The sequence below is a fragment of the Salvelinus fontinalis genome, unplaced genomic scaffold, assembly GCF_029448725.1.
Source record: "Salvelinus fontinalis isolate EN_2023a unplaced genomic scaffold, ASM2944872v1 scaffold_0696, whole genome shotgun sequence".
In the NCBI taxonomy this organism is placed as follows: Eukaryota; Metazoa; Chordata; class Actinopteri; order Salmoniformes; family Salmonidae; genus Salvelinus; species Salvelinus fontinalis.
Window position 1 is genome coordinate 72,146 of NW_026600905.1, and position 11,891 is coordinate 84,036.

The 11,891-nt window shown below is 46.3% G+C and overlaps 2 protein-coding genes across 3 annotated transcripts; one reads left to right on the plus strand and one right to left on the minus strand.

Moving 5' to 3' along the window:
• The first annotated feature begins 223 nt into the window (after nucleotides 1-223).
• Nucleotides 224-8,976, plus strand: LOC129847078 (uncharacterized). Of its 2 annotated transcripts, none has more exons than XM_055914866.1 (5): nucleotides 224-923; nucleotides 2,197-2,573; nucleotides 4,287-4,351; nucleotides 4,770-4,927; nucleotides 5,181-8,976. In XM_055914866.1, exons 1-5 carry the CDS (start codon nucleotides 680-682, stop codon nucleotides 8,102-8,104), a joined length of 3,768 nt encoding a protein of 1,255 aa, XP_055770841.1. In that variant the 5' UTR covers nucleotides 224-679; the 3' UTR covers nucleotides 8,105-8,976. The 2 variants fall into 2 exon arrangements, with proteins under 2 accessions (XP_055770841.1, XP_055770840.1); XM_055914865.1 differs by lacking the exon at nucleotides 224-923 and adding an exon at nucleotides 1,009-1,646.
• An 89-nt stretch (nucleotides 8,977-9,065) lies between these two features.
• On the minus strand, nucleotides 9,066-11,887 carry LOC129847081 (putative zinc finger protein 66). Its single transcript, XM_055914870.1, has 4 exons — nucleotides 11,379-11,887; nucleotides 10,972-11,153; nucleotides 10,545-10,853; nucleotides 9,066-10,266 (listed from the first exon to the last, which is right to left on the minus strand). The coding sequence occupies exons 3-4, from the start codon at nucleotides 10,713-10,715 to the stop codon at nucleotides 10,054-10,056; spliced, it is 384 nt and encodes a 127-aa protein (XP_055770845.1). The 5' UTR covers nucleotides 10,716-10,853; nucleotides 10,972-11,153; nucleotides 11,379-11,887; the 3' UTR covers nucleotides 9,066-10,053.
• Nucleotides 11,888-11,891: the final 4 nt, after the last annotated feature.

Here is an 11,891-nt window from a genome sequence, read left to right on the forward strand (position 1 = left end):
TACTGTTGACCAATCACCGAGAAAGGGGTGTGTTTTGTGTGCCCGAACATCCGAGAAACCCTCGCCGACGTCCAAAACGTCAGAAAATGTCGTCATAATATATGCACGAACTTTTCCGAACTGTTTCGGCTGGGAAGCGTGCGGACGCCTTAGTTATTATTATTATAGGCTATGGTCAGCCGTGAAAATTGGTCTTGTCTCTACTCTGATCCATCATGTGAGTCTGCTCTGCTGTAAGTCATTTGCACTGGCATTGAAATCTACATTCAGTTTGAATTCCTTACGTTTTGGAATTGTAGGCTTCGATGTGTTTTCCCCCATGACTAAATTACCCAGTGTCGATTTCTCTCTCTCAATTTCACTCACTTCCATGCTGTGCATTTCGCATAGGCCAGTGGTATACCACGACAATCTCTGTAGTTGTTTTCCTACATTTCCATGCAGCCCATCCATAGTACTCGATATTTAAATACTTGTATAAATATTTTTCTCACTTTTTTTAAAGAACTGCACATTTGGTGACACTTGCAAAATTGAGCCCGGTATATCGAGTGCACGCATGACACGCCGGGGTAGGTTACTGGGCGGTCAGTAGAACGAGCGCACCCAGATTGAAAGACCAGCCCTCAACCGAGTGTAGGCTACTGCTACGCGTAGATTATAATGGTCAATCGTGAGAATGGATCTTGTCTCTAAACCCAAAGTCAAATCCGCAATTTGGGTGCATTTTGGTTTTAAGCCAAACGAGAAAGGAGAGCCTCAGAATATTGATGAGGCGGTTTGTCGGTTATGCCGGAGGATTGTTTTTGTCAAAGGAGGAAACACGAGTAATCTAAGACATCACCTGCGACTACGACACCCAGATATATTTTCTGAGTTTATATCGGCAACGTCTGGGCATGGGTACTATTTTGAGCCATCAGGTGAGTCTACATTCAAACGTTTTTAGAATTGTAGCCTATGCTTTTTTTTTTGACATATTATTGTCGATTTTTTTTTCTATCTTTCACTCGCTGTCATGCATGATGTGCATTATATACAACTCAATACTTGAAGATGATTTGCTAACGGACCAAACGCCTGAATATGATTGGTCAACCAGCGATGTCAGTCAAACTCTGTCCTCGATGAGAAAGAAGTATCGGATATCGCCATTAAGGGTCACTGATATCGTACACATTAACTTGTTGTTCGTCGGATATGTTGCTGAATTTGTTGGCAATTAAGTAAAATATACAGACGCGGTGTATTCTGTAAACATTCTAAATTGGTTACTATTGTGTGTAAATCGATAACCGTTTAGAATTTCATCATCGGGAGACCTAATCTTTAGGCTATATCGAGGTATCCAGGTAAACGTATTTCACTGTGCCAACTAGCACATTTGAGCCATTGAATGATGGATCTAGTCTCAAAGAAACGAGCTACATCCACAGTCTGGGTTCATTTTGGTGTTAAACCAAATGATAAAGGGGAGCCTGAAAATAAGGAGGAGGCCATTTGTCGGTTGTGCCGAAGGATAGTTCCGTGCAAAACTGGGAGCCCGACCAACCTGAGATCACATTTAAGGGTTCACCACCCTGATGTGTTTTATCAACTCATGTATGGTGATGGTGGTGTTGGAGCCTCCATGCGTCAATCATCAGGTGTGTAATACGCAAGTTATTTGCACCGTGTGTGTGTTGGGAATTGACAAGGACCTCACCATACCATATCATCACTATACATAGGTGCCAATACGATATGTATTGCGGTTCAATGTCCAAACATATTGCTCACTGTCTGCTGCAGAGGGGCAAGAGAGAGCCATGAACATGAGTTTTGATCAGTCATGGAAAGTCCTGAAATAAATAAGCGCTGATGTTGTTTTTGCAACCAACAAAAAATAAACATGGAGAACAAGCTATGAAGAAATAATACTGGAGTTTTGGTGCAGGTACAACTGACTAGCACAAAAAAATATTGCGATATTGTTTAAAAAAAATGTTTGCGATATATCGTCAAATAATATCTCTATGTAACTGTATATATTTCCCCCCCATAGTGTGTGTGAAAGGGGCTGCAGTCTGCTTGCTCATATTCTATTTCTGAGGGAAGAGAACAGAGGTGTCCTGCTGCCAGGCTAATTCCGGTGTGCATTTTCCTCCATCCACTGTCCAGACAGCTTCTACTAATTTCCTCTCCACCTCTACCCAGGTTCAGAGCAGAGTCACCACTACAACAACGACAACGGCTCCCAAGGCAACTTCGGCAGTGGCCATGGTAGCTTCGGCGGTGGCCATGGTAACTTCGGTGGTGGCCACGGTAATGACAGACCGCTTCACTTCATCCCAGACACGGTGGTCTGCGGTGAGCCATGGTTGGAGGGCGGTGACCCCCGTGCGGTGGGCTCCATCCCCCCGTGCCTCAGCCTGCGGAGGTGGGGAAGTGGGCCTGTGCCTGGGGGGTCAGCGGAGGAGGAAGAGGCGGGGGTGTTTGCCAAGACCCTGTCACTGCATCAGGGGTGGACGTTTGGACCTTTCGTAGGAGAGTTGACCCGCGGCCCTCTGAGTTGCCTCAAATACGCCTGGGCTGTGAGTATGAACCGATAGATATTAGCCTGGGCTGTGAGTATGAACGGATAGATATTAGCCTGGGCTGTGAGTATGAATGGATAGATATTAGCCTGGGCTGTGAGTATGAACCGATAGATATTAGCCTGGGCTGTGAGTATGAATGGATAGATATTAGCCTGGGCTGTGAGTATGAACGGATAGATATTAGACTGGGCTGTGAGTATGAACGGATAGATATTAGCCTGGGCTGTGAGTATGAATAGATAGATATTAGCCTGGGCTGTGAGTATGAATAGATAGATATTAGCCTGGGCTGTGAGTATGAACCGATAGATATTAGCCTGGGCTGTGAGTATGAACCGATAGATATTAGCTTGGGCTGTGAGTATGAATGGATAGATATTAGCCTGGGCTGTGAGTATGAATGGATAGATATTAGCCTGGGCTGTGAGTATGAACGGATAGATATTAGCCTGGGCTGTGAGTATGAACGGATAGATATTAGCCTGGGCTGTGAGTATGAACGGATAGATATTAGCCTGGGCTGTGAGTATGAACGGATAGATATTAGCCTGGGCTGTGAGTATGAACCGATAGATATTAGCCTGGGCTGTGAGTATGAACCGATAGATATTAGCCTGGGCTGTGAGTATGAACGGATAGATATTAGCCTGGGCTGTGAGTATGAACCGATAGATATTAGCCTGGGCTGTGAGTATGAACCGCTGCTCGACTGAGGGACCTTACATATATTTATGTGTGGGGTACAGAGATGAGGTAGTCATTCCAAAATCATGTTGAACATTTATTGCACACAGTGAGTCCATGCAGCTTATTATGTGACTTGTTAAGCACATTTGTACTCCTGAATTGTAGGCTTGCCATACAGCTGTAATTTGTAAAAAGGTCTAAACATAATTCCACTTTGACATTATGGGGTGTTGTGTGTCGGCCAGTGACACAACATCTCCATTTAATCCATTTTAAATTCAGGCTGTAACAACATTTTGAAAATGTCAACGTGTGTGAATAGTTTCTGAAAGCGTTGGAAGCTGTGTAACAGAATTATTATTATTTTCTTTACAATATTTAACTAGGCAAGTCAGTTAAGAACAAATTCTTAATTACAATGACGGCCTAGGAACAGTGGGTTAACTGCCTTGTTCAGGGGCAGAACGACAGATTTTTACCTTGTCAGCTTGGGGATTCGATCCAGCAACCAAATGACGTTGGCGGCGGCTTATGGTAGAGAAATTAACATTAAATTATCTGGCAACAGCTCTGCTGGACATTCCAGCAGTCAGCATGCCAATTGCACGTTCCGTCACCTTGACAGCTGTGGCATTGTATTGTGACAACTGCAAATTGTAGTGGCATTTTATTGTCCCCAGCACAAGCTGCACCTGTGTAGTGATCATGTTGTTTAATTAGCTTCTTGATATGCCAGACCTGTCAGCTGCATGGATTATATTGGAAAAGGAGAAATACTTGCTAACAGGGATGTAAACACATTTCTGCACACATTTTTTTGAAATAAGCTTTTTGTGAGTATGGAACATTTCTGAGATCTATTATTTCAGCTCATGAAACATGGGACCAACACATGTTTATTTATATTTTTGTTCAGTATGGTCTTGATAAAGGCTGACCCATACACTGTAAACTACATGCAAATGTAGTCAGTTTGGTCTACAAATCAGCTAATAGTTGAATCTCTTCTCTTGTTCCCAGATCAAAGAAAATGATTCCTACTACTTCGTAGATGCCTCGGATGAAAACAAATCAAACTGGATGAGGTGAGAAGTTATGTTTGAAACAATGATGTCTGCATTTAGTCTTTCAGGTTGTTAGCGATCTGTTTAACCTTTTTCAATTCCAACATGTATTCCTTTAGTGATCTTATTAGTTAACCCAATGATTATAACAGTGTCATTTATTTAGTCATTTATGTTTCTAATGTCCGAACAGACATCCCTACTTCATATTTATCTCATATCTATGTGAATATCATCTTTAGTCAAGATATACATTTAGGGCTTGTTTCCAGGACAGAGACTAAGCCTAGTCCTGGACTAAAAAGCAAGATCAATGGAGATTCTCCATTGAGAATAATTTTTAGTCCAGGATTAGACTTAATCTATGTCTGGGCAAACTGCTCCATTGGCTATGCAATGTTAATTTCACTGCATTGTCATGTCTCTCATCCCTGTTCAGGTATGTAGCGTGTGCTGCCTGCGAGGAAGAACACAACCTGACGGTGTTCCAGTACCGCGGTCAGATCTTCTACAGGGTCTCCCAGCCCATCCCTGAGGGGACAGAACTCAAGGTCTGGATTGGCCAGGAGTACGCTGCCATGCTGGGTCTAGGGATCGGTACGTTTGGTGATTGGGAGTTGCAACGGAATTAACGTTATTAGGTGTTTTACTTGATAACAATTGGAGCTTCCTAGTATTCATCCCATGTGACGGAAAAGTACGTTTTTGGGTAATAATTATGGAATTACGCTGTTATCTTGTAGGAAAAGGGAGCTGATCAGGGAGCTGCAAAATAAAGCATTACCTATATTTTGACTCACACGAACACTGTTATTAAACACAATATTCGCTCTCTTACTGTCTCTCACAGGTGAGAACATCAAGTGTGAATTCGGGGACAAGGAAATCCTACTGCGGATCTTCCGTGACATCCAGGTCGTGCCAGTGGGCGGAACTAGCAGTCTCCCAGACACCAATGGCTCTTACAGCTGGTCAGACAACAGCCAATCAGGGAGCCCCCTGCCAGTCATCAGTGATGTCAGTAGCGGGTTACAGACTGATACCACTGACCCCACCCCTGTCCTCAACCCACCTCAAAACACCAATCAGACGGGACTGGCAACAACCGTGAAGTACGACTTTGTGAAGGGTGCTGAGATACTGTTGAGCCCTTCTCAGCCCAACAGCCCCGTATGGGAGTTCTTTGGGTTTAAGCCGGACCCCAACGGCCAACCGCTGGACAAGGACAAAGTCATGTGCAAGCTGTGTGGTCAACACGTGGACTACAGTGCTACTGTCACCCACCTGGAGAACCACCTGGTCCAGATGCACCATATGAAGCGCCGGGACGTCATCAAGGATGGCAACAAGCCCTGGGTTTCGTCCTCGCGCTTCAGGCCTTACCACACTACGGGCGGCAGAGCACCTCGTTCTAGCAGCCCCTCAACCCACAAAACCACCAACAACAACTACAGTAATGAGGACTGGACTTGGAGTGGGAACGGCAGTTCAGCAGTGACCGATACTATAACAGCGGGTTCGACCGCTACACCGGGACAGAGAACGCTCTCTAACTTCCTGACCAATCAAACCACCACAGCCATCACTAACTTCCTCATCAAAGACTTGTTACCCCCAGATACAGTGGAGGGGGAGGGCTTCAAGCAGCTGATCCAGACCCTGCTGCCATCCTGCAAGGAGATTCCTTCAGCTTCTCTACTGGAGGAGGTGCTGAGGGACGTCCACACCAAGGGAAGAAAGAACTGGGCCAAGCTGCTGACCAACCGCACTGGGTTTAATGAGGAAGACACTTCCAAGCCTAATATTCCAGTTCAATTCAAACCCAGCTCCTCAACAAGACAAGCTGCCTGTTTCCACTCACAGACCCAGAACCAAGTATCTCACCACGTAGCTGTTAGTGCTGATGTGTGGTGTCATGACTGGCAGGGAGACCAGGAGAGATACGCCACCCTGTGGGCCCATTTCATCAACGCTGACTTCACTTCCCATAACCTGGCTTTGGCCACGCAGCGTCTGGGTGAGACGGGAACTGGGGATATGGATCTGAGCATGGTCGAGGCTACAGTGAGGTCCATGGCTCAGGAGTGGGACATCTCTCAGCCCAGTTTCATCCTGCTTGGGGGCGAAGAGATGGAAAAGACGAAGGTAGGTGCGAAGAAGAGAGAGAGAAGTGGAGAAGGGGTTGGTGAAGGTGCCCGTCACCACCACCCGAACTCCACCACATTCCTGGAGATGGAGGACTCCATATCCTCTGATGATCTCTCAGGTCTGGAACGAGCGATCGAACGTGCCAACTCCACCAGCGAGGAGTCCCACTCTCCACCCATACCCTGTTTCTTCACAGCTGTTCAGAGCTGCATAGAGGAAGTCATGGGTCATTCCATCATCTCAAAGAGCCTCAGTGTATTCCAACATCTTCTCTACAGCCTCTTCTCCCTCCATGATAAAGACATGGTAACTCTTCACCCAGCCAGGAAACTGATCTTAGACCTACAGAAGCAGGAGACGGCTGAGCTGAAGGCTTGGGCCTATGGGAAACCAGGCTGGAATGGGCTTTACAGTGTGGTTAAGACACTTCTCCGCTATCAAAACATGATCTCTGAGACACTAAAACAAATAGACAGTGAGATCCAAACTGGACAAGACACAGGAAGTCCCACTGACTTGGATTCAGGGGAGACTGCCGCTTTGAAAACCGCTGACAAACATGGCACAAACTCCACTTCCGCTGCCTGTGCTAACTCTGACCCCACCGACAACTCCAGCTCACCGGTACCCGTCCCTCCCAAACGATCTGACTGGAAGGTGTTGGAGGATCTCTCCTCCATGCTGAAACCCCTAGACGTGGCCTGCCGTACCCTGGCCAAGGAACCGTTCCCCAGGCTCTCGCTGGTCAAGCCCATCCTCACCGGCCTGCTCGACCGACATTTCGCCCCCCACCCCCGCCATCGCAACGACTCCACCATCTTGAAGGAACTCAAAAAGAAGATAAGGTGGGGCCTTTCCCGCCGGTACAACGACCCCCAGATCAACCAGCTATTGTGTGTAGCGTGCGCCCTGGACCCCCAGTTTCACGGCCTGGGCTTCATGGACGTCAGAGAGCAGGCGACCACCTTCGCCTGGCTGAAGAAAGAAGCGGTCCGGATGGTAGAGGAGGACCGGAGGAGGGCCGAGGCAGCGTCTCCAGGGGGCAGGAAGAGGAAGAAGAGGGGATCCTCCTCGACCACCTCATCAGGAGAGATGGAGGGAGACGTCCTGAGAAGAAGCAAAAGGCTGAAGGAGATCACCCCGGTCAGTTTCAAAGAGAGAACAGAGAGTGATTCAGACGAGGAAGCCACCGGTAGCTCTGTGAACGACGACAGTGAGAGTGATAACATGGAGCCGAAACTGGAGCCCACCTCCCAGCAGACCGGCATGGAGTTCCTTCTAGGGGACCTATTCGGCTCCCAGTCCCAGAACAAGCAGCCCTCAGTGGAAGAGACAGTGGACATTGAGCTGTCTGTCTTCAGAGCAGAGAAGGGGGCCACCCTGGGCGTGGAGCCTTTACAGTGGTGGAAAGCTAGATCAGGACAGCTCCCCCTGCTGGCCAAAGTGGCACGTGCCTACCTGGCTGCGCCGGCTGTCGCAGGCAGTGCCGTCCAGATGTTCCTGCAGGATGGAGGAGGGGTGATACAGAGGAAGAGAACCAATATTCCTCCAGAGGGCCTTGACCAGATGCTGTTTCTGCACCATAACGGTCTGACCGCGACCACACAGGGTTACACAACGGTCTGAAAGGATGAACACAACTTGCTGACTGTCACTCAATACATAGACTTAACTATGGGGCCTCTCTCTCTCCAAGTTGATGAGATGGACTTTGTGAAGACTATCACTCAATCTCTGAAACATGAAAGACTTTCCTTTCTTGGTTAAAATGTTGGACTGTTAAACATGTTACTGTTGTGTGTTTTCAGTATGTAGAGAGAAGTCCCTTTTCGGTTAGTGCCTTATCATTCTTTGAACTGTTAGCATAACTGCTGTACACATGTATTGTTTAAGTTTTAAAAACGGTTTTACTGTATGCATATACTGTTGTTTAAGCTAGTTTACTGTCCGAAGTCTGATGGGACTCTTACTTCTGAACCTATTCATTTCAGTTCTAGGAAAACTCTAGATTTATATTTTTTACATTTCAGAATTTTATATATACATAATTGGTTAACCAACAAGGTTGAATTTTCATAGTGTCTGTAGGATTAATTTACTTCTCTGAGAAAAACACTATATAAAATATATTGCAGCTGAAACAATTGAAGATTTATTGGTTTTGTGGAGGAAATCAGACACAGTGGATTATGGCAAAGCTGTAGATCTAACAAGAAATTGAACATGTAACTTTTATAGTCTTAACTGTTTAATCAAATGTTCCGAGGCTTAAATGTTAGAATAGTGAACCAACACATTTGTAATCCTAAACGTGTTCACATAATCAGTTCTTCATCCTGTACAAGGCTTTGTGTTTGCATGTTAGAATGACTGTTCTTTATGAAAGAAACTTGAAGTATATCTGATCAGTTTGTATGGTCATACAAATAGCATTTATCCCTGTACATTCTTACTGTCAATGGCTTTTGGGTATTTGTAAGTAAACTTTGTTTTAGAGAGATGTTTCAATGGGTCTTTTCATTGACACTCATATCAGGGTTTACTTCAGCCAACTGTTAGCATGGAGGAGGAGTAGCTATGGGTGAATTCATTCGTTAAACGCTGTAGAAAAACATTTTGCAACTAAAAGGGTTCGTCCCTGTTTTATATATAATTTATTTAACAAAAAACCATTTGCTTCTGTTTGGTCTTCACCTGGGAGTTACTGGTGATGTCATAGTTGTGATGTCATTGCTGAGGTGACTGGTGCTGCTACTATGTGTTTAGCTGCTACAGGTGAGACTTGTCAGGGATTTACTAGTGTTACTATGGGTTTGGATACTATACTGGTGCTATGGGTGTTGCTGTGGATGATACCACAGCCATGTAAACTAGTCACAGAGGATGTTGTTTCACTGTTTGGCCTGTAGATGGTGCTGTGACTCTACCAGGAGTTGTGAACCTCACTACAGGTACTTGGAACAAGGTCAGAGGCTGTCCCACTCCCTGGTTGGCTACAATCATAAAAACAGACCTGGGACTTGTTCTTCCTGCTGACACACTGCATTCTAACAACAGTTCCTAGACCTGTTCTTGCTGCTACAGCACTCCCTGGCCCTGACAAGCTGCAGTCTAACAACTGGTCCTATGATACAGCACTCCCCGGCCCGGTCACAAGCTGTGGTTTAACAACTGGTCCTATACCTGTTTTCCCTGCTACAACACTCCCTGACACAAGCTGGTGTCTGACGTGTACTACTAGACACTGACACGTAGTTTATAAGACGGGAACACGTTTTCTTCTTTCAACACCAAACTCTGCTCTGACTTCTTCATTGTGATCCTCCTTTTCTGCTGGAACTGTCTGTGTCTCTGACTCCGTTTCTCCGTGTCACAGCTGTGGTTATCCAGTTGGTTCAGACCTGTAAAACTAACCCGACACAGGTCAGCTGAACGAAGGCGGTTTGGCCTGTCCTAGTCTTTGCCTCCAATCCAGATGACAGTTAAACTTTGACCTTGACCCCGGGGTGGGGTGGGTGGACGGTTCGACGCCGTGCTCAACATTAAGGTGAACAGTGAGGTGTGCCTGCGGGCGTTCACCACGGAGACATGGAACACTTGTGGCGCGTCTTCCTGGACTTGGGCTCTGTAACGTGGGTACGGCGATGGAGGGTGAGGCGGTCGGGCTGGAGGAATCCCTTGCCGCGGTCGGGATAGACGTAGGGCGTATCCTCTGAGTGGAGCTTCAGGTGATGGGGTGTCTTGTTGCAGTCCTCAAAGGTGTGGTCACGGTCCTCCATGTGGTGGACCTAATACAGGGAACAATGTTTTTGAGTTTCTCACGGCGCCCATTTAGCTATTCTCATCGCCAGTTCTTTTATACGGCAATATTTTTTTAAAGAATTTCAAAAACAACCATTCTCAAAGCATACCTATAGTATACCTTTGTGTGTAGTATTGTTTAGAGTAATTACAGGAGTCCGCATCTCTCCTACACTTCCTCAACCCCTTATGAACAGCGTTTCCTACCTATATGTATACTGACAGCAAAACCAGGGACCAGTCCTCTCAACCTAACTTGACTGACCTTGTGGTTATGCAGAATCCTTGCTGTCCTGAAGGCCTTGAGACACTTCACACACAGGAAGGGCCTTGTCACCAGCTGATGACTCGGATCATACACTGTTCTGAAGCTCCCCCCGTGGGGACACGGGCGAGGTTGCTCACTCAGGTGGCCCAGGGCGTGCGCCTTCATCATACCGGCGGTCGCAAACGTCTTCTCACAGTACGGGCACGGAAACGGCTGCTCTCCCGTGTGCTTGCATCCGTCGGAACGGAAGAAGGTGCGCGGGCAGGCGGAGCCCCACCCCCCTTGGTGTAGTAGTTTGTCAGATTCCTGTCGGCCAAATAAAAGTGATAGAATGGGTAGGTTGGCACTCAAAGTAGCTAGTTCCAAAGAGCTCACTCTTACCACAAGCTGAAATCATGTTTTGCTACGTCTACCCAGTACCTACCTGTCTGTGGAAGGTCTTGTTGCAGTCGGAGCAGGAGTAAGGCTTCTCTCCCGTGTGGACAGTAGGTGCATCAGCATCATCCTGCTGTCCTGAACAGACTGCATGTGTGGTGGAGGCTTGATCCACTGCCTCAGTATGGTGGATCTGGGTCTGCTTTGGTATCGCTGTGGTCTACATGTGACCTGTTGTTGTTGGGGAAGTAAGGCAAGTGTCAACATTGGCAATAACTTGAACCGATTTTTATCTCCTGACTTGTTATGGGCTACATTTAATAAATGTACCCCCAAACTTGATCAAAATACCTTTATTGTGTGTTCGATTACAATCAATTATACAGCAGTAAGCTACACACATATTGGACAATATTTTGTATGTTATATTGATTCAGTGTGTGTGGAATGAACTACCTGTGTCTGTGCCATCGTTGTCGTAACTGACATATTCATTTTCTTCTGCAGCTAACTGAACTACTCTGCTCTCTCCGTTCTCGGTACTGGACCTTTCACCGTAAGAATAACGTCGGCGACCTGACTTTGACAGCTTGGTTATCTCCGCCAGTAACGTTTTTTGCAGAGAACCCATACAACGAGCCAACGGCACTTCAGAGATGGACAGAAGTAAAGCCACGACTTCCTCTGTTGACATATGTTCAGGTGTAAAACTAGATCGCATCAAGTCGATCACTTCATCCACCGTTCGACTCGGAATAAAATTGTAAATAAACGTGGTTTCCTCCATTTCTACAGCTGTTGTGAAACTCAGGATATTGGGTGTACATCGGTAGTTTCAACTCTGCCTACACGAGACGAAAACCTTGAATACCAATCTTTATCAGGCTAAATTGACATGTGATCGCCAACTAGTTTGTTTTGGACTGCGTGACTCAATTTGACCGGAAACCAGTTTGTTTTCAATGACGA